This window comes from Danio rerio, chromosome 4 (genome assembly GCF_052040795.2).
Source record: "Danio rerio strain M-AB ecotype USA chromosome 4, GRCz13ab, whole genome shotgun sequence".
Lineage (NCBI taxonomy): Eukaryota > Metazoa > Chordata > Actinopteri > Cypriniformes > Danionidae > Danio > Danio rerio.
The window spans coordinates 18,024,548-18,048,600 of NC_141024.2; the positions used below are offsets into that span (position 1 = coordinate 18,024,548).

Below are 24,053 nucleotides of genomic sequence, written 5' to 3' on the forward strand. Positions count from 1 at the left end.
TGATTAGCCACTTTGGGCAATTTTTTCCCCCGATAGTCTACAGAACAAACCATTGTTATACAATAACTTGCCTAATTAGAAATCAGTTATTAAAACTATTATGTTATATATAACTATTATATATTTATATATATATATATATATATATATATATATATATATATATATATATATATATATATATATATATATATGTATATATATCCACCCCAAGCTATGGATAATTCCAACACTATAATGTTCTGAAGTTGTACCAACAAGTTGTACGTGTCCAAGTTATGGGGACGAAGCTAGTGTAGTGCTAGTAGATTTTTTTGCAGAAGTTAACCCAGCCGACCAAACAGCCTTTTGTAGTTTGGTAAGATTCAACATAGAATCATCACTCAGTAATAACATGGAATAATTCACCAGTACATGATATCCAATAATTTTAGATTAGATAACACACAAATCATTATAAAATGCCTGTACTTTTCCATACTCCCACATCATATGAATAAAAGTTCCAAGTTTCTGGTCAGGAGTAAATGTAAACTATTATGCTATATATACTCAATATCAGAAACACTAATATCTTTTCAAATAAAGCAAAAAGATTGATAATAAAAAGAAATGTTTCTTGATCATTAAATTAGCACATTAAAATGAATCAGAATCAGGTTATCGTGACCCTAAAGAATGAAAAAAATGAGTGCTAGAAACTCATATTTGACATACCAGGGTGGTAAATTAGAAAAGTTGTGTCCGTTGTTTTGACAGTATTACCTGAGGCAGGTGAGGATTGGTCAGTTTGACTTCCAGCTGGGTGGTCTGGGGACACACAGGAGTCAGAGCGAGGGGCAAGATCATCCAGCTCAGCAAACATATCAGACTGAGACCTGTTAGACTGGGAGTCCGGGGTCTCCATTGCACTCTGACCTGAAATAGCCCAAACACAGTATCTGTACACACATATGCAAAATAATGTGTAAACATTCTCTAGTCGGGAATTTGCATTGCAAGAGTATAATGGACGTTATAACCTATTTCCTCAGCTGTCATGCCAGCTTACGGTTTTATGATTGCTTCAGGCTCAGTGAACATTATCAGCGAGGACCTCCAAAAGTAAAAGAACAAGCATCATCACACCTTCCCCTGCAGCGGCAGCTCAGTTCCCGAGAATGACTTTTAGCCCAGAGCCTCTGTGGTTCATGAATAGATGAACAGATACACGCATAACCCTAACAGTCTTTCTGCCCCATCAAACAATCAAAAAGGCATGTTTGCTGCTTGTTCAAACTGCTAATTTAAAACGAGCTGAATCAACACAATTCTTGAGGGTTTTGTTTGTGTGTGTTTAATCAATTAAGTTAACTTAATCGATTTGTGTTGGGACAACATGAAGGAATTGTATGGAACCCAGCATTTTTTTTCAGTAAACGACAGCAAGTCATTCCCAATAATTTGGTCAGTTTAGATGCTAGAGGTCACTTAGGTCACTTACCTAAATAAGATCAATATTTATTGTTACATATCAATAAAAAGACACGCCAGAGGTTGTTGTCTGCATCAAGTTGACTTGTTTTTATATACATTTAAAGCATATTAAATGAAGGTAAATTGTCTAATGTATTGTAAAATAAAATACCCACATAAACACACACATATTTTATCACTGAATTAAAAAATATATGTATTAAAACTTAAAACTAATGTTAACTTCAATAATAAACTAATGTTCAATAAAATAGTGGCAAACCAAACAAAAAATTAAACCTATACATTGCAGTTTTGTACTACAAACAAGTAAATAAATAAGAATTACAACTTTTTTATTTCTGCTGTTTGCCCAGGAAGTATTTTTTACTCATTTAGCTTAACCTAAAATTACCAACATTTTAATAAAATAAATATAAATTACATACATTAATAAAACTAGATTTAAAACAACAAAACTACTAAAACATTATGAAAAGAGGCAAAATAAAATATGATTATTTTAAAACTAAATGTTATGCAAAGATCCAATCATTTGGTAATTAGATTTATTGTTGATAATTTTAAATTACCAAATGCAAACAGTTTGATCAATTATTTATTGCAGTTCAAATGCGTACAGTATCTGCTTGTTAAGTGTGATGTCACGCAAAGCAGCTTCCGCGTCCAAGCGCTATATCAAACTGTATGGGGAGACTCATCAAATGGTAATAATAAACATTTACAAAGCACAGTAATACTTTAGAAAATCAAGCTCACAATAGATCCATGCCTAATATCTGATGGCCAGAAAGGGATACATTTTTTATAAACTATTCAAATATTGGTTTCTGTGATGCAGCAAGTCCTGAGACTGATGTCTACACCATGATTTTATATAAAATTCACTTTAATGTGTAATATGACTAAAAAGTGGTCATAAATGAATATTTTCTCAGTTCAAATGAGTAGCGGCTTGGACTCGGAAACAGTATTCCATGCGTCATGACTTAACAAGTGGATAGAGCAGCAGCAAACTAAAAGGGAACAACAAGGCCTCCAAGTCTACGTGCACAGACACACACACATCTATTGTATGCTCACAGACCTCGGCTTACCACTCACACACACAATAGAGAGACTTGACTCGACACTTCAAAGCATATTGGTGCTGTCAAGCTCTCCGTCATCTTCAGCCAAGTGCTTCTTGAGACTGCCTATATGTCTGCGCGTGTGTACACCGGCATATAGCTTAGATGAAGACAGGGTCAGAAATTAATCAGGGCTTACCGTAAATGCTGCTGAAGGCATATGCCTCCATTTTAATTGTAGCTGTTTTTTTAATCAGTTTATGAAGCTTAAATTAATAGATGTATTTGTTAGATCTATTAATTGAAGTTTATTTGTAATTTTAGTGTCACAAGAGTAAGTGTTATTGTGTGTGTGGCTAATATGCATGGAAGCTTCTCTTTCAAAAAATGTATTAATAAAAAAAAATATTTGTTTAAAAATAAGTTATTTGTAAATTAGTTTAAAAGTGATTGTAATTTTTTTTTTAAAAAAGAGAATGACACAGCTGTTATATTCACAATTGCATTCAAAGGTTTGGGGTCAGTATGTTGCCTTTAGTATAATGCATTAAAAATAACAGTTAATTATTTATTACCTTAAAACACTGATGTTGTATATTGATGTAAAATATTATTAAAGTATATATTTTTCAGAATGTTTTTTTGAAAAAAGTTGTATTTTTTGTCACTTTTAAACAATGTAATGAATCATTTTCTTTTGCAGAAATTCTATCTGACCCCAAACTTTCCAGCATATCAGAGAGATCACAAATGCAAGATACATTGTAAAAAGCGATTAGTTACTTTATTTATTTATTTATTTATTCTTTTTTCTTTAACTTAGTCCCTTTATTTATCAGGGGTCACCGCAGCGGAATAAACCACCAACTTATCTAGCATATGTTTTACACAGTGGATACCCTTGCAGATGCAACCCATTACTGGGAAACATCCATACACATTTATTCAAACAAATACACTACCACTATTTTAGTTTATTCAGTTCATCTATACTGCATGTCTTTGGACCCGAGGAAACCCACGCCATCACAGGGAGAACATGCAAACTCCACACAGAAACGCCAACTGGCCCGGCCGAGAGGGGTCTGGGTGCAGACTCACCTAACCCTACCCCTCACTGTGACGTCACTAGCTTCATTGAGTGCATTGTGTCTGACATTGCATCACTGAGAGATGCAGTCTCAGCTTACATCAAAAAGGCGCTCAGTTATTTTATTTAAAAAGTTAATAAACCTGTTATAACTTAGAACTGCTGACTTAAATTTATTTTTACAATTATGCATGTAAGGGCACCGCGGTGGCGCAGTAGGTAGTGCTGTCGCCTCACAGCAAGAAGGTTTGCTAGTCTAAGCCTCGACTGGATCAGTTGGCATTTCTGTTTGAAGTTTGTATGTTCTCCTCGCGTTCACGTGGGTTTTCCGGGTTCCCCCACAAAGATGTGGTATAGGTAAATTGGTTAAGCTAAAATTATCCACAGTGTAAGTGTGTGAATGAGAGTGTATGAGTGTTTCCCAGTGATGGGTTGCAGCTGGAAGAGCATCCGCTGCGTAAAACATATGCTGTTTGTGGTTCATTCCGCTGTGGCGACCCCAGATTAATAAAGGAATTAAGCCGAAAAGAAAATGAATGAATGAATTATGCTCATAATTCGTTATTTTTTAAGGCAATGAGTTTACTCACTTTAAGTAAAATCAACTAATCTTGTTTGCTTGCTTTGTATAAGTAAACTCAATGTTTTTTTACAGTGTATTAATGTTTTAATTGTCTCTTATTTCAATGATCCTATTGGCACTTCTATGCATTCAGCTTTGCTACTGTTCTGATGCTTCTATTTAGCATACTCCATACTTTACTTTGGAATTTCTCTTTAATTCGACGCTCCATTATTACCTGACAGCTGAGAAAATAGACCATTAGCATAAACAACGAGCTAGAGCTCGGTCTCAGAAAATCAAACACTTTTTGGCTCTAGCAGCCTCAGCAGTTTCTATTACAATGGCCTGAAAAGTCAATAATGTAATTATACTTACCTCCTTACAGATCAAACAGAGATCGGAAGCATCAGTGAATTTGAGCACACATATATTCAAGCCTGCATAAACACTACAGCAAGCAGACACTCAAGGCCAAACAGAAAACCAGGTCCCTATAAGATAATGACTCAGGACAACAGTTTTGTTGTAGCCAATCTATTATCAGACACCTACAGTAGGTGCAAGGCTATCAATGTTTGCTGACTAATCCAAAGCAACAGTTTGAGATTAAAGGAATGAAGCACAGGATTTTTGGGAACATCAACAGTTCTTGTGAGTCATGGAGACAACATCAGTAACAGTTCAGTAAGAGTTCAGTAACATTCACAAAGGTTTTCAGATTAGAGGCACAAAATGCTAAAAAAAACTAATTTGATTTGAAAATGGTGTCATATAATTAAACTATAAATTCCCATAATGACATAGTCTGGACTGCTCTTTTAATTACCATTGCTTAATTTTAACTACTCTAATTGTACGAACAGGGTCTCTTTAGTTGGTGTGTCATACAATATGTGTCTGCTCTTTTAACTTTCTCTCACTCTACTATCCGTTTTCTCTTGCTGACCGCACAAATGGAGTGTGAGGGCTGAGCAGTGTGTGTGGTAGGGGTGTCTCAGAGAAGCCAGGGGGTCCTGCTCATTGTCAAGGACAGTTGCACCCTTGAAATGGGGCTGAAAGAGGTTGATGTGGGGCTGACTGTGACTACTGACTGCTGGACCATAGCATGGGGGAAGGTGTTGGGGGGTGACGGAAAACTGCACAGTTCTACAAAAAGACCTCTAGACTGGCCTATAGTGCTGTATACACACATAGAAAAGGTTAAAGAAAGTGAGAAAAAGGTCAATGACCACTCCCTCCGCCCCACAAAGTGTCATCGTCCATCCCCCATTGCATTTTCTTTACAAATAAATCACAAAACTGCAGCTCTAGTAACATATCAGTGATATATTTATCCTTCTGACCCCAAAAGTGAGCAAACAAGACCCTCGTAGTCACTTTATCACACCTCTGCCCAAAAAAGAGAATGGACGAAAACGCCTCTCTGGGATTTCTGGATTGTTTGCTCTCTTTCACAAACTCTTAGTTTGAGTCAGATGTCAGTGGCCCCGGCTCTTTATCTTGACAGGGGATGGTAAATTAGCACACGGAGAGCATCTAAGAGATGCGTATTATAGTTGTGGCTCACTTACTGTTCACCCGTCAGCGAGGCGGCGGTCAGCTTGGATTTATGACCACCGCTCCACACGTCTGCTTTTCAGAGAGAGGAGAGAATAGAGAGAGAAAAGGGGAAGAAAGAAGGGAACGCGGGAGGCTGAGGCTCAGAGGGAAGAACACGGCGCAGCCGGCATCACTGCCACCCCCCTCGTCCCCCCACAACGTTCTTATTGTAAAGGCCTTGGCCGCTTTGAACTGGGGAATCAAACGGTACCAGCCTGATTCCCCATCAAAAGAACCCCCTCGCTTTCAGTAAAGAAGAGAGGAGAAAAGCTCCTTGCCATATTTATGACTTAGTCTCTCTGTAGAGAAAGCTGAAGCTCATGGTCAGGATGTAGGACTTTGATTTTCTTTTGTTCTCTTTCATGTCTGAGGTACGGTGAATGTTCAGTTCTGCTTGGCCCAACTGACCCCAGCGTGTGTGGATGAATACACAAGATTTAGTCTAATAAAGCGTACAGTGCGTGCTGGTGTGTGTATGAAATCAGATTTTGCTATGCTTTCAGGACTACAATTTCTGAAAAGAAAAGAATGGAAAACTTTTTGTAAGCTTCATAAATGGGATAAATTATGTCTTAATTCATATATATTGTATATATCGTTTTCCTGTTAAAAATATTATCCATTTCAACTATTAACCTTTGGCTTAGTCCTACTACTACCTTACTAACCATTAATAAGCAGCAAATTAGTAATTTATTGAACTAAAAGTCTTATTTAAAATGTTTGTTAATTGCAGGAACTGTTCCTTAAAATAAAGAGTGACTAAAGATGATTTATATATAAAAACTTACTTAAAACATCATCAGCAAATCGTCAAATTCTTATTGAAACTAACCTTGCATGTCATCTTCCTGAGGCATGATGGGAGGAAGCACAGGCCAGTTATTCCACTCTGACCAACTACTCAGAGCTGAGCAATCAGACTTTAGTGACTGAATGCTCTGGCCAGATCGGCTTGTTCCTGGGTGTCCATGCAGGGTTTCATCTGTGGACCATTGACCAGTGGGAGTTTGGTGTGATTGAGGGGTTTTAGATGTGTAAATTGGACTGTCTGGCAAGCAAGTGGAAGGTGTTTGTTGTTTGCAGGATGTGAGAGACCTGGAGAGACATACTTGAAGGATGTCCATTCGTGGGCTGGCTTGGCTGCAACTTCCAGCAGAGCTGAAGGGAAGATGGGGGAGAGAAATAGAGCAGCCCTCTTGATAATCATTATTCTGTTCAAGGTTATAAGCAGCATCATCTTCGTCATCTGTACCATTTTCAGCAAAATGGTCAACGCTGAAGTTCACTGGCAACATAAAGAGTGTGAAGAGATCTGTTAGTTAATCATACCTTGATAGCACCGTTATCATTCAATATTGAGAGTGCAATATCTGAAAAGTTGTTTACCTGACACGGCATCTGAGAGGCTACTGTTCAGGTCAGTGCTACGGCTAAACTGGCTGGATGAAGGGCGGCTGAAATCCGAAAGTGGGGTGACAGAAGAACTTGGAGTGCCTGGGGTTATTGGTGTACTTGGGGTACTTTGAGTGCCAGGAGTAGTGGGGGTGTCTGGGATGCTTGGGGTTGTCGGTGTGGAGAGAGTTGTTGGGGTCAACATCTTTTCTTCAGCCATTTCATGCTGCCCTTCATTCAGATCTTGAGGAGCACAGTATGGATCCTTCTCATCGGTTGGGTGTGTGTTTGTTTTGGGAGTTTGGGATCTCTGAGGCTTGTTGACGAACTTGAGGGATAGTGGAGGACTTATTGGGAGATCTAGAGAAGCTCTGCTTGAATTAGGAGGTTCGGGTACAATGGGCAGTACCACATCTAATTGTCTCTTTCTGCAGTTATTCACATTTTGGTGGTTCATGGAACCTGGGGGGAAAGATTTTTTAATTAGTGTTGAAATGAGGACAACTAAACTCTAAGAGGTTGCAGGGTTCAGTATGAGGAGAGCCTCTGGCACAGTCTTTCTGCAAAGTTAATCTGTCCTGCCTGCAAGCTTCTGATAACCTGAAGATTTGATTAACTGGCTGGAGCTAAACTCTGCAAGAAGGTGGTCCTATTGTTGCAAGGTTGGACACCCCTGGCAGGGGCGAGATTACATATGGGTCAAGGTTAGGGTTGCATTGCTTGGGGCACATTTGGGGAATCTTTACTTAGAATTCAAAAGAAAAAGGGCAAGGCTAATGCACAAGACCAGAAATCCTTCACTAAACAAACCATACCGTAACACTGAGCACCCAGTCTGCAGCTGTCTCATGTAGAGATGAACAGGACACACACTCACGTACATGCACACACACAGGCTTAATGACAGGCATTGTTCAGGGAGCACACAAAAAAAGATCCTGAATAATTAACATGGAGGTCCTGCATGAGGGTCAGGCAGAAAGCGTATTCATCATCATTTACAGCTAAAAAGGAGAGGAGAGAGGCAAAGGCCACCCAGCCCAATAGCTGACGCTGCCCTACTCCACTGAGCCTCAGAGCAAACAGTCTTTTGCCTGTTGCGGGCCCCTGGTTCCTAACAAGGGCCCCGGACTCCCCCCTTCCCCTCGAAAACTCTGCCCCTCTACAGCAGCAGCTGTCCTGTTCCCAGCTCAGTATGCAGAGTGACTCTAAGATATGATAATTACCACTTGCAACCACTATATGAAGGAACTCATTCTCATAATTGGGATTAGAAACCCCATATAGCTAATTATGGATGCAGTGACAGCAGAGCAAACAAATGAGCCAAGCCTCACTCTTTCTTTCGATGGCTCTTGATGCTGATGCCTGCTGGGGGAGATTTGCAGAGACTTTACTATTGCATAATATGCAGCGTTGCCTGCCAGTCTTTTTCTTGCTGAAGGAACTTCACAGAAATATGGTGACGTTTTTTTTTGTGGGTCATAGATCAAATGTAGAAGCACTGGAAGATAATGGTTTTGGGTGGGTTCCAACTTATTGTGAACATTTATTTACAAAACATTTATTTTTAAAGCACTTTTAAGAAACAGCAAGTGATTACCAGCGCACACTATTTAAAATAAAAGGACAAATTAAACAAACATAACTCTCTCATACAGTGGTAAAAGCTAAAGGGTACAAATGAGTTTTTAGGATTTCGGCCTACCTGACATGTAGAGGCAAATTATTTCAGGGTTTTGGCGCTACCAAAAGCACGGCCCACCCTGGTTTTCAATCTTGTGCAAGGAACTGCTGAAAGTAACTGCATAGCACATCTAAGTGACCTTGATGGAGTGTACAATTGAATTAACTCAGAAAGGTATCTTAGTGTTCTATTTAGTGATATAGGATCTTAATGCAAAGATATCAGTTGAGTTTAAAATATGTAGACTCCTTCATGTTGTGGACATTTGTGTTGTTATTGGCCATCAAATTGATGCAAAAATTGTACGCTAATAAACCAACCGTCTCTGGCCCTCATCCCTTAACATTTGTTGTCCCCCAGGCCAGTATGTTGTGAGTCCCCCAGCAGGGGCCTGTGTTGAAGCGAACCAGAGGCCCCTACACAATACACTCTTGTTCAACTGAGTCTGTGTCACTGAGGAGTCAGAGGACAGAACAGCGAGAGAAAAGGATTGAGTGAGGGGAAAGAGAAAAAGAGAGGGAGAGAGGCTGGAAAGCACATAGCTGCACTGCTGTTCTTACAATACCATTGCTTGGTCCATCTGTCACACTCTCACACACACACACGCACAATGTATGTGTGTGAACGACATGTGTCATATCGCACTGTTGTGGCTTGGCCCCCCTACTCTCTCCTTGGGGAGCTAAAGGCAGGTCGGGTTGATTGTTGGAGTCTCCGAGCACCATATGGCTGTATAATTAGTTTTGGCTTGTGATGTAGAGTAATGCTCGCATCTCGGTTGACTCCCAAGCCTGCATTGAAATACATGGTCCTGATGCACGTTAATGACCAATTCTACTCAAATACCTTCACACCCTATCACTAAGGCCTAGTGGAAGTACCACCAGAAGGGCGGCGCCATATTAAACACAAATAATACGTTTATAGCCTGTATATAAAGAGTGACGTCAAAACCCAGAAGTATAATACAGAGAATAAGTGCAAAAACTGGAAATATAATAATATTATATTTGTCAGTCCAGTAACAGAATAAAATAAGGTCAATGGGACTTGCACCCCAAACATTTTTATCCAATTTACATAAAACATTACACTTTCTAAAATACATAGACCAGCCTACAAATTCACGTTTTTTAGTGTATCTAAATTGTGTTGTAGAGCAAGATGATGAAATATTGTCATGTTATGTTTACCAGATTAGTCAATTAAAACCATGAAGGAATTATTGACATGGAACAACATGAATGGACATTGTACGTGGAAATTTTTTTATATAATTCTTTTTGATTAGAGCAAAAAGAGCAAGAAATGATGACATTGTAGAGATACAGTGCTCAGCATTTATAAGTACACCCCTCACAAATATATATTTTGATATTTTTAATAGGAAGCTTTACAATATTATATTTGTGCATATACATTAGATTAGTCAGTACTGAAGCTAAATCTGGAGCTTATAACTTACGATAATGCTCCAAAAACTAGTACACTCAAATTTGTTATATAAAAATATAAAATACAAATTCTAAAAAAAGAGGAAAAATATAGAGAAGAAAAAAAATTAAAAAAAATAGTTGAAAACTTGTAAGTTGTTTTTATCTATCAATTTCTAAATATGTTTGGTGACTAAAATATTATTTAATAAATACATCTGTTTAATAGATCTATTTTGTTTAAATGCACCAAAATACATTTCCCATATTCACTGAGAAATGGATACAAATATTCATTTTCAAAATGGGCTGTACTCAATTATGCAGAGCACTGTTTATAAAAAAAAAGATAAACGCAAGCATAGCATATATGTATGTCATGCTTTAAACCTTGTTTTCATTTAAAAGATGAATTAATAATAATACATTCACACTCCATCCAGATTTTTACTCCAATTTAAACATTTAAAAATACACCATTTTATATTAAGCACCAAACATAACCTGATTTGAAACATTTTAAAATAGAACATACATAAAGGGGTTCAAGAATAAATTTTGAGCAGCAAAAATACACCATTATTAAATAAAAGCATTAACTAAATATTTAAAAGTAAACCTATGTACTTACAAGTACATCTTTAAAAAGTAAACCTGTTTACTTACAAGTACATCTAAAAAAGTGAACCTGTTTACTTATAAGTACATCTAAAAAAAGTGGCATGCACATTTTGATGTGTTTATATAAATGCTTTTATTCAGTACGGAAGGTTTCTTTTCTCAATATAATAAAGGATACAGCAATATTAAATGAATACACATAAACTTATAATTGTTTTTATGTTATCAAAACAGATAAATTTTAAATGTAAAAACTAATTTAAATTTAAGCCTGATGCTATTTTGGTATTACAACATAAGATACAGTATGAAAAATAAATGTTTACTTTATGCCTTAGATGACTGTTGTGAAAAACAAATGATACGGTAATGCTTTATTTTTAGATGTTCATGTTCTGTGTATTCCCCCTGGTGCTCCTGTTTCCCCCACAAGTCTAAAGACATGTGCTATAGTTGAATTGTGTTAATGAGAGTGTATGGGTGCTTCCCAGTGATGGGTTGCAGCTGGAAGGGCATCCACTGCGTGAAACATATGCTGGATTAGTTGGCGGTTCATTCCGCTGTGGCGACCCCTGATTAATAAAGAGATTAGGCCAAAAAGAAAATGATTGAATGAATGAATGTCCTGTGTATTCTATATGTCCTGTAAATACAAATAGTTATGCATAATTACGGGTGGCATGGTGGCGCATGGAAGGTCACCAGTTCGAGCCTTAGCTGGCATTTCTGTGTGGAGTTTGCATGTTCTCAACATGTTTGCGTGGGTTTACTTCCTGTGCTAAGGTAAGCTAAATTCTGTGTATGTCCTAGTCCTCCAGGTTGGGGGTTGGGGGTTGGGCGCTGGGCTAACGACCCAGGTTATAAGATATTACAATACACCAATATGATGCGGCTACATATCAACTTAGCTATAAATGGCCCTGGGAGTAAGTATGCATAATAACATGCAGTTCCCTAAACCTAGCCCACATTCTAGCCCTATAGTAATGTGCATTTAATTAATTTATGTCACTCAATAGTTAAATGAACAGTTACACTCTACCAAAGACACCTTAGGATAAAGTTTGACCACATTTTTTAATTGAATTAATTGAAAGAAGGGCTTTATTGTCAATACTAACCTGGCCATTTTTGATGCTGTGGAGCACTCAGACTCTGCTGTCGTTGTTTTTGCCCCGGATGAGTAATAGGCCTTGCTCTGGGATAAGTGTTTAGGAAATGTGGGGGTCTAAATCTAACAGGACATGCCTCCATATGGGCCTGAAAACGAGAACACAAGGGTGGAGGAACTTTGTCACGCTTGATAACCTGAAAAGACAAAGAAAAAAAAAAGTGTTTATTCATTGAAGTCATATAGGAAAGTCACTGCATCCATTCAGCTTTGCGTTGACTAAGTACCTCTCTCTAGCGACCCCTAGTGTTGATTAATGAATACGTTGCTAGGTATTTCCTTCCACTAGGTCTCCCGCACATCTTTTAATCATTCTTACTGAAATGCTAACATTAGTTATTACATTTGAAAAAAAATGCAAGAATAGAATGAGCAGCAGTTAGTCAATATTGATATTTTTAATAGCTAACTTGCCCCATGCTTTCCCGCTAGCAAACATAGCTGCATCCTCAGGCTAAATTCAGCCCAGTGTTTTTCAGATAACAAACACATAACATGTGAATTCATACAGGAATTTGAATACATGGCGATTTTGGCAGTTTCTGCGCTTGTGTACGCACACTTTCTCTTTGCTTTGTGCAGCCAGATGGGTGCCACACTGCCTATAACTTGTCAGGCAGCAAGTCTTAACCTGTCCAGTGCCACAGGGCAATGTTAACAAGCACAAATAGACACACGTCTTGATGCCTTTTATCCCTTTTGAATTGACTGACAGTAAATTGCTGAGTAAACATGGCTATGTCTGCGCTGACAATGTTATCAAAGGGGACATGTGCGCTATGTTCCCTGCGTTACTGGAGCTTAGAGCAGTGACCCAAAACCATTTTACACACTCTCTCAGACACTAATGAATCCTCCGCTCTGATACAAACACATCTTTCTCACCTTTTATCTCCCTTCAGTCATTCTTTCATTCATTCCATCTCTTTCGGCCCTCCTGTCCTGACACATCTGTCTTAAACTCCTGAAAGGAATCCCTGTGTCCATTACCTTTTTCTTGTTGTTAAAGTTGGTAAAAGATGTCATTTTTGTTAAGGATTACTTAAAGCCCATAATTTGTACTAATGTCACAAATGATTTTAAGGAAAGGTTTTTAGTTTTTAAATAGATAAAAAAAAATGCATTCTGCATTGCTGTAGAGCTTCATAATTTGGCTTGTACTTTTAAAAAATATATATTTTTATTACCAGGGATAGGCAGTATTTATGGTACATGTATTACAAATACATATTTCAAATACAAAATATAGCTGTTAATATTTATTTATCTTGTAATTTGTATTTGATAGGTGTGATGAAAATGGCTTAATATTTTGGATCAAAATACTTTAGTGTCTTGTTTTTTTGTAATTTCAAAATACTGTAAAATACTGTGCAAGAAGTCTACAGTATAAGATGACATCTTAAAAATGAGGATGCTTTCTCAAATTTCTTTCTCAGTTATTTGCCTAAGCTTGATATCATTCATTCATTCATTTTCTTTTTGGCATATTCCCTTTATTCATGAGGTTTCACCACAGTGGAATGAACCGGCAACTTATCCAGCATATGTTTTACGCAGCAGATGCTCTTCCAGCTGCAACTTATCTCAGGGAAACATCCATACTCTGTCATTCACTCACAATCGCGCTGACCCAATTCACCTATAGAGTATATCTTTGGACTGTGGGGGAAACCAGAGCACCCGGAGGAAACCCACACTAACACAGGGAGAACATGCAAACTCCACACAGAAATGCCAACTGACCAAGCCGAGGCTCGAACCACTGACCTTCTTGCTGTGAGGTGACAACTTTACCCATTGCGCCACCGCACCGCCCTTAGCTTGAGATCAAAACAGAAAATTGACTTATTTTTAAGAAGATGGCCAATGCTTGGAGTATGGATAGAAATTATGCTTAAAGAAAATAAAAGACAAATGGTGAGGGTATATGCAGGAGCAAGTCAACAACCACTAAAAAGAGCACTCTGAGCCATGCTAAGACCACAAATACAGTTGAAATCAGAATTATTAGCCCCCTGATTTATTAGTCACCCTGTTTATTTTTTTCTGTTTAACGGAGAGAAAAATTTTCAACACATTTCTAAACATACTAGTTTTAATAACTCATTTCAAATAACTGATTTATTTTATCTTTGCCATGATGACAGATAATTTTTTGATTTGACTAGATATTTTTTAAGACACTTCTATACAGCTTAAAGTGACAATTAAAGGCTTAACTAGGTTAATTAGGTTAACTAGGCAGGTTAGGGTGATTAGGCAAGTTATTAATGATACTGCTTTTACTCTAGCCTTTTTTTTTTCTAATCTTTGCTTGATAAATAAGATGGAATACAATATCAGTCCTAAAGAACAGGATGAGGAGCTTTAGAACATCATCAATCTCAGTCTCAGTGCTGTAGGTGGAAATATAGAGGAACTTTAGAAATATGAAACACCTAAATATGGTGTACTGATGTTTTTCAAAGGGTAATCTGAGACTTTTCCAATTAAAGGAGAACTGAAAAAACCTTGGGAGAATGAGTATATCATGTACAACTATTGATGGATTATAACTTGTTACCAAAAGAGAAACACAAATTACTTTTAGACAGTGATGGAAAGAGTACTGAAAAATCATACTTAAGTAAAAGTACCATTACTTGCCTAAAACTGTAGTGTAGTGTAAGTAGAGTAAAAGTATCTGCTGTAAATATTACTCAAAGTATGAGTAAAAAGTAGACCTTTCAAAAGTACTCAAGAGTAGTACATAGTACATAGTAGTAATACACTGTGAAAAGCTGATGCAATTACATGTAATTTGTGGATGTGTGTAACCGTAACATTCTGTAGTTCATTGCTCAGCAGGCACACAACATCATAAGAGGTTAATATTAGTTTAGATTTAGGTTGTGACGTCAGGTGTCCAAAATTCATTGTATATCTTGTGTCTAAGGACAACGTAATTTTGATGTCCAATAACGACGTCAACTTATGTTGATATTTGGTTGATTTTAGGTTGTTAGAAAGTGACCAAAATCCAACGTTGAGCCAACATCTTAAACCAATGACATATCGATGTCAAATACTGACATTTATTCGATAGACATCATAGTGGTAACGTCCAAACAACGTCAAGCTGTAAAATCATTAGACGTTGATGTTTGGTTGATTTTAGGTTGGATGTTGGACATTGACATTGGCCTGACAATGGGTTCTGATGTCAACCCAATTTTCATTTGAAAACAAAATGCAATGTCAATGCTTGTAAAGATTTTGCACATCTTCTTTTAATGCTTCCAAACAGTTTGCTGCAATTATAAATCGCCCGTGTCTTGAGGTAGTTCATTCATCCACTCAGGGGAAAGTAAAAGTACAGATTTTTTAAATTACGTAGTACATTATAATTTCTGAGAAAAACTACTCAATTAAAGTAGCTTGATTATTTGTAATTTGTTACTTTACACCATTGCTTGTTGGTTACAAGTCCAACTCACTAACCATTATGCCACAACAAAGTGGCAGAGGAAAGTTGTTGCTATTAAACATTCTTTACTACCCTAAGTCAATTTAATGGTGAAGGAATTGATCCAATAGGCCCATTGAGGAAAGGTTTGCAAAGACATTTCATGTTCCATTTGAAAAGTATTTTGTAGTATTTTTAAAACAACAAAATACTGTGTTTTATTTTGATACATTTGTGGCGGCTGTATTCTGTAGTTTATTTTGATACACGTAAAATTGATGTATTTGGGATTTTATTTTAAAATACATTTCAATGTATCTTTGCCCATCCGTGATTATTACAATAATTAAGACAGTAGCAATTCTTAGTATATGAATATACATGATTATTATTATTATTATTATTATTATTATTATTATTATTATTTAACAAAAGAAAAAAGAAAAACTACTGTAATATTAAGCAATTAATACTAATAATAAATTAATAATAAAAGGGTTGTTTTTTGTTTGTTGCATGATTTTGTGGAGTATAACAATATAGGACATAATATTGTATTGTTTCACTGTACTTTTTGAAAAATTATTAAAATTAATGAGTATTTAAGCCAATAATAATATTGCTTGCATTAGCAGTTGCACTATTGTTGATCACTTATTAATAATATAAAAATATTTTTCTAAATTAATTAATATTTTTATGGGGTAGCATGGTGGCTCAGTGGTTAGCACTGTCATCTCACAGCAAGAAGGTCGCTGGTTCGAGTCCTGGCTGGGCCAGTTGCCGTTTCTGTGTGGAGTTTGCATGTTCACCCCAAGTTTCCTCTAAGTGCTCCGGCCTCTCCCACAGTCTAAAGACATGCACTATAACCCAGAATTCTGTGTTTAAAAGACGTCTAATAGACATCTAAACATAGACAGCTTGGCTAAAACAAGGCTTAACTTAGGCTGTCAGTGAAAATCTTGTAGACATTTAAGAATAGCCCAAAACTAGACTAGTGGTCAAATAGACAGATTAGACAGACTTTATATGTGTAGTCATTCATTTCTGTTTGTTTGATGATTAGTCTACTTTTGGCCTATTCTTAGACGTCAAATAGATTTTCACTGACAGCCCAAATTTAGTCTTGTTTTAGCCAAGACGACTATGTTTAGACATCTATTACACATCTTTAAAAAAACAAAAAATGCTTGCTGGGAAGTGAATTTAATAAACTAGGTGTTTCCTAATACTGGGTTGTGGCTGGAAGTTAGCAGTTCATTCCGCTGTGGCGACCTCTGAAATAGAGACTTAGTCGAAGGAAAATGAATGATTTATTATTTATCATGGAACCCATACTTTTGATATAACACACCTCAAAAATGATTAACTTCTCCCCCTTGACACACACACACACACACACACACACACACACACACACACACACACACACACACACACACAGACACATAAAGTTAAAATGGATTTATTATTATTATTATTATTATTATTATTATTATTATTAATCATAGAACCCATTTAATTGATTTCAACGCCCCACCAAAGGAAAAAAAAAAGGACGAAAAGGTTATGTGTCAGATTTGCTCACTATATGATTATATGATAATAAACTAAAAGAGCCATGTCTGGTCATCATTTGGTTAAATTTGACTTAAACCAGTAAGTAACAACATTGCAGCCACTTAGATCCCACTAGTAACCACATAGCACCATCCTAACAACAATGCAGGCCTAACAACAAATGTAGACCTCACTAAAGGCGTACCCAAAACAAACCATCAAGCTAATGTGCATTATCCTCGACGCCAGCCTTCACCACAGACTAGCAGAATGTCCAGAGCGTCCTCTGAGAGTGCCATTGTATCTCAAACGCTGAGTGTCTTTGACCTTGTAATGGTGTTTGTAGCCCTATGTCGGGCCCCGGGCTCCTCTGCCCCAGTGTGTGGGCTCTCGGAGGCCCACAGGAAATGACATGACCCACACACTGTACTAATGTCATTAACCTCGTGTGTTCATGCCGGACGGCCTTCTGATGGAGAGGAGCCATGCTACAGTAGCGCACGCTCCGAAAACCAGAGTCCCAGATGGCCCGTGTAGTGAAGAGGCCTGCGTCCACTCCCTCAACCCCTTCAAAAACACACATACACAATAATAGCACTGGCTTTCTGCATGAACCCTCCGCCGGGGGGTGGCCCAAAACAGAAGTGTGTCTCTGTCTGCAAAGGGGAACAGAGGATTCCTCTCAAAAAGGCCTGACGTCTAAGAAAGCCAGGCTTAGCGCTAACAAGGTTAAACCCCGCTAAAAAAGAGTGACTTTTTCAATCAGCCAGATTTGTGTTTCTGCCTGTGCCGTAATTAGCTTTGCTCCAGGACAGTGGGGGGGTGAAGAGGACGAGCGGAGGAGAGGAGAGGAGGGGACGGGATGACAGTGGGGCGCATTGTGGAGGTTTGAGGATTGGGAGGACCAAATCTGATTAGCCGCTCGTGTCAGAAGCCAGGCTCAGATGCAGCTTAGCGTTCAGAGCAACTTTCTACTTTCTGTCCCGGCTAGACAATGAGGCTACTTTTTACAGTTGCTTCTGTCTCTTTTCAACCCCTTCACCTTCTCTTTTAAACTTTCTGACTTATGCAAAAGCTGCATGGCAAATCCTGCGTAGCGTCTGGTGTAATTAGTTACAATGTATCTAGTACTGAAAATACTAAGAAAAAGCATAGTAAAGGATTACTTTTCATCTTTGGGTAATTGTATTACAGTTAAATATAATGTACTTGCCTTAAATATTTATATATATATATTTAACAGTTCTATATAAATCTATTTAGACAAGCGAGAAATATGTATATTTTGCAGAATAATTAAATTTTTCAACTAAACAAGACTATAATTTATCGCATACTCTTAAGAAAAAATAGATTAGACACTTTGCACAAGCTTGAGAAACAATGAAATGTTTTAAAAATGTATGTCAGTGTATGGTATGAATGATAGATGAATGTGTCATTAATCTGAAATGTTGTGATGCAAAAACCTCTAAATGCCATCTAAAAGTTTCTTCTGAAATGAACATCTTTATCAGGCTTCTGTGAGTAGGTTCAATAATTTCCCTTTGATGCCAGTTTTTCATAGTCCTAACATAAACATATAGGAGGCTGAAAAAAATGCTACATTTAGTGGAAATTTCAGATGGCACTTGCATCTGATATCATATATTGTTCAAAATGAGTTATTTTAAAACAAAACTACTGAAAAAGCTCCTGTTTGGTTTATGTCAATTAAATTACTCCTGATTATCTAAGTTACTTTTCAGACAGAGAAATACATGTAGAAATGTAAATCAAATATGATTTTATTGATGCAGTGTAATTAGTAATTATTTACTTTTTAAGTAACTTAACCAACTTAGATTCTAGCTAACATGCCTTTTTAAGGCTGATTTTGACAGACAGCATGACAGTTTAGTCAGTTCAATCAAGTTTCATCTTTTCAAGATCATTTGCTTTTAAAATACAAATTCTTTCCTTATCAAGTAATCTATTTATGTCAACACTGACTTTTTTACAATGGAATATTTCAAACTAAATACTGGCTGTCATGTTCAGTCAGAATTTTGCTTTAGTTATTATATTATTTTGCATATATGAAAACTACACATACAATTATAATGATTTATGTCTGGATAAAGACATGTTGCTCATCATTGGATGAATCATTTCATCATTGTCAAGGCGTTAAGAATTGTCAACCCATTGCTGATATCAGCAGATAAGAATGATTTTACACTTCTACAGTTTAACTGCTGTCATTATGTCTCTATTAAAGGTGTAGTTTACCCAAAAAATAAAAATTGCCTCATCATTTATTCTCCCATAATGCTGGTTGCTGGCACCTATCGATTTCCATATTAGGAAAGAAATTACCATGGAAGTTAATGTGTGCCTGCAACCAACATTTTTCAAAGATTTCTGTTCAAAAAGAACTGAACAAGTGAGAATGAGTAAATTATGAAAGAACAATTTTTTTGGGTGAACTATTCCTTTTACTTTTAAGAACTTGATATTTATAAATTATATATTAATTCATCATTCTTTTTCTTTTCGGCTTAGTCCCTTTATTAATCTGGGGTTGCCACAGCGGAATAAATTGCCAACTTTTCATATGTTTTACGCTTTCAGCCTCAACCCAACACTGGCAAACACCCATACACTTTTGCATTCACACACATACATTACAGCCCACCCAATTCACCTATACCGCATTGGTTTGAACTTTGGGGAAACCAGAGTCCACATGAACACAGGGAGAATATGCAATCTCCACACAGAAATGCCAACTGGCCTAGCCGGGACTTGAACTAGCAACCTTCTTCTTTGAGGCTAACCACTGAGCCACCATGCTGCCCTGACAGTTTTGCATTAAATGTTTAAATTTAACAATGTTATTAAGCAAGAATTCATTCAATTTATCAAAAGGCACAGTAAAGATTTTTTATTTCATAAACGCTATTTCAATCAAAGAATTCTGTAAAAAATTACAGTATAACAGTTTTTAAAATAAAAAGAAAAATGTTCAATCTATGTCAACAATGATCTTCTATATACAAATAAACAAATAACATTTTGAAACACTTTTGAACACTAGTTTATTATTACGTTTTCTTATTAAACCTTTCTTATTAAGCTTTTATTAAACAATACTTTCTAAAGTATTATAAAGCACAATAAAAGCTGTCACAAATCACTTTTCATCTCCAAACAATGTTTCACTAAGCCAGACTCCCAATTGAAGCTCTTTATTGAACACTAACACAGGCAGCTCATTGTCCCCCAATCGGATGCCTGTGTAGTTTGAATGGCGCTCGCCTTCCTGTGGCCAACCTCTTTTTTTATGCACACAAAAATGGAAGCACACCACTCCACTCGCCGTTAAGAAAGGACGTCATACCGAACAGAATGCAACCCAAAACCAAACCATAAATCACAGTGTAAACAGCAATGTTTGTCTGTGGGCCCAGGAGTGTGTTTGCCCACCTGTGCGTGTGTCATCATTTGGGCGTACAGTATTCGCCACTCGTTATGTCGTCTCGCTGGCGACAATGTCCATGGAGACCGGTGAGGTATGAAGATAGTGGGTGGGTTAATCGTCTCTTGCTCTCAATAGATCTTTGGGACGGCCCATAAAATTCAGAGGGTTTGAATGTGGTGATGCTCCCAGTGTTTTATGGCACACTGAGGTAATCCAGAGGGCAGAATTTGTGTGTGGTTGTCCTTAGCAATGCAAACACTACTGGTCAAAAGTTTGGGATCACCACAATTAAAAAAAAAGCCTATTCCGTTTGGTCAAAAATAAAGTAAACATTGGAAAATTGTGAAATATTATTACGAATTAGAATATAGTAAAAATGTAGTTTAAATTTGTATTTATATTTAAAGCTTAATTTAAAGCCGCTTCATTACTCCAGTTCTGATCCTTCTGAAATCATTCTACACTGTAAAAAATGATTGATTTCACACAGTTCCTTCATGTTTTCCCAACACAAATAGATCAAGTTAACTTAATGGCATTTGCAAATTTAAGTGGATATAAAATAAAACAACAAAAGTGGTTTTAAAACAAAGTAAACTCAAGAATTGCGTTGATTCAGCTTACTTTAAATAAGCTTGCATGAACAGCAAAAATTATTTTTTGAGTGCAATAACATGATCTGCTGTTAAAGAAATTATTAGTATTATTAATAATAATATTAATAATAATAATAATAATAAGAAGAAGAAGAAGAAGAAGAAGAATGTCAATGTTAAAAATTGTTGGACTGCTTCATATTTGTGTGAAAACTGTAATACAGTACCATTAAAAATTTTAACCCAGGCTCATTCTGATTACGTGCCCCTATATACATTTCTGGAGAGAGCAAAATACGTCACAGGAGCTTTTTGTTTTCACGAATCCACCAGGGGCCGCTGTGTACACTTTTTTCAGATCTCAAACTTCTCTTGCGAGTACCATTCAGACCTGCTGTCCTCACGTAAATGCACCAGTGGCTGCTGTCGACTGACTGACCAACCGACCAATACCCTCCCCCTCCCCCTTCCCTTCACCCAACCGATAGTGTTTTAAAAAGCACAGATTGACCCACCCACCCCATTTCCTAAACCTAAATGCAGTGTTTTAAAAAGCAATGCAGAAAAAGAAAGTTTTTACCATAATTGATTTGTACCATGTTTTCAGATTTTACCACATTCTCACTCTTTTATTTACTTGTTTATATATATTTATTTGCTTATTTACTTTCTGGAACTGTTCTTCAACTTTTAAATTTTAAACGATGTCATACGTAGCTCTGGCTACATCATTTGCAATCTCGAGAAATGCATATAGGGCTATGCTTTCAGAATGTTGAACAAATTTCTATTGACTGTATTATTGTTATCAAGGGAACAATAAATTTGTGTTTAAACAGTGAAATTAAATACATTTATAATATATATTTTTTTTAATTTTATAAAAATACTATTTTTTAAAGTAACTGTTTACTTTTTGGGCGATGTGGTGGCACAGTAGGTAGTGCTGTCGTCCCACAGCAAGAAAGTCGCTGGTTTGAGCCTTGGCTGGTTCAGTTGGCATTTCTGTGTGGAGTTTGAATGTTCTCCCTGCTTTCTTAGTTACATTTTAAACTAGAAATAAGAAACGCTTTTTAATAAGGAAACTAAAATAGTCATGTAATATCTTACATTTTCACTGACCAATTATATGCAACTTTGGTAAGCAATGGTTAAAAACATAAAAAATCCTTAATGATCCCAACTTTTTGACTGATAGCTCGCATTTGCCCGATTGTATGCACTGGTACATTCTGAAGATAAAGTAAAGTAGTCAGTAAGAGGCTGGTGGATCTTTGTCCCATTTGTTGTCTTGTTTGTTTAACCAGAGGCCCACACAACTCGCTGTGCCCATGGAAACCTCTCTGTTGCCTGTGGCACATTCCCAGCCTCTGGCCTCTTGAAGACGGAGACGGGCACCAGCCATCAGTGCATATGTGTTTGTTTACAGGAGTCATATTTGAATATTAGTCTGGCCTTATTACGTTATCTCAATGCACGGCATGCTAAATCAATTGCAAGCGCGCTTTGATGAAGTGTAATTGCGTAAGTCATTCTTTTGTCTTTGTAAATGCTCACCGCATGATTCTGTCCTCTGTTCCACAGGACGGCTTGTCTGACAAAGCTGAAGTAATATGATGGGGCCTGGGGGACAGAAAACAGGTTTAGATGTTGACAGTGATTAGTCATATTTGATAAGGCAAACATGGCTGTTATTATTGGTTGTGCTGTTGAATGCTTAATCAAATGGATTAAGTAGTTCCAGACAGAGTCTGACCACAAGCAGGTTCAAATGAGTTCAGTTATTTATTATTATCATAAAAGACAAATCCTGTAAAGACATTGAAGCAGATAAATATATTAAACAACAGGATAACAATGGCAAACTTACCCATTGGATTTAATACTATTATATTACATACATACATTCATAATAAAAAAAAAACTTTAAAAACAAAACCCTGACAAATATTTTTAAATAAATAATCTGAATTATATATTTTTAAGCCGCATATTGACTTTTGCCAAAAGTAATGCACACCCAAGGCCTAAATTACTTTTTACTCATACTTTTGTTAACAATATGCAGAAATCACTTAAACACCATGTACAATGAAGTATTTACATTTTAAAAACAGCTCTGCAAAGCACTCAATCTCAATGTTTTGACTTTATAATATCAGCATTTATATATTTTTAGATGTTTATACCAGTTGAAAAGCCTTCTTTAATTATTTGGGTCAAAGCAAGACATCCCATTTTGCTCAATATCAACTTGTACTTGGTATAAGGTGTCTAATTTAATGTTTCATAATTCTTTTAAATGTTAAAAGTAAAAAAAAGCGTGAAATAATTATATTTCAATGTAACAGATTCAGTGTTACAGATTTATTCATACTCTGTAAATACCCAAAAAGTTAAGGTAACTCAAACCGTTTGAGGAAACCGATGCAACAAACCATTTAGGTTCAAAAACTAATCCTAATGAGTGCTTTGAAACTTATCCATTTGAGTAAATAAAGCAATTTGAGCACAGTAAAACCCTATAAATGAAGACAGCTCAAACCAACTGAGTACTGTTAAACCTAATAAGTTAAGGCAACTTAAACCATTTGAGGAAACTGATTTGAGTAAAAAAAAAAAAATAATCTAAATGAGTACTGTGAACTTACTCTATTTAAGTTGAGGTATTTAACTAACTCATTATCTTCAACACTGAGTTCAAAACTCTTTTCAAATGAGTAGAATTAACTTTCATTCATTCATTCATTTTCTTGTCGGCTTAGTCCCTTTATTAATCCGGGGTCACCACCAATAGAATGAACTGCCGACTTATCCAGCACATTATTTACGCAGCGGATGCCCTTCCAGCCGCAACCCATCTCTGGGAAGCATCCACA

General features: G+C 36.7%; 1 protein-coding gene across 2 annotated transcripts in view; it reads right to left on the reverse strand.

Annotated features, from left to right (window-relative positions):
- LOC101884203 (uncharacterized) overlaps nt 1-24,053 on the reverse strand; it is a 78,957-nt gene that overhangs the window by 46,418 nt on the left and 8,486 nt on the right. For both annotated transcript variants that reach the window (XM_087248159.1, XM_087248160.1), the window contains 5 exons: nt 22,732-22,797; nt 12,058-12,244; nt 7,190-7,657; nt 6,636-7,088; nt 766-918 (listed from right to left, as the gene is read on the reverse strand). In XM_087248159.1, coding sequence (XP_087104285.1) covers nt 766-918; nt 6,636-7,088; nt 7,190-7,657; nt 12,058-12,244; nt 22,732-22,797 — 1,327 coding nt within the window. The remainder of the gene's footprint in view (nt 1-765; nt 919-6,635; nt 7,089-7,189; nt 7,658-12,057; nt 12,245-22,731; nt 22,798-24,053) is intronic.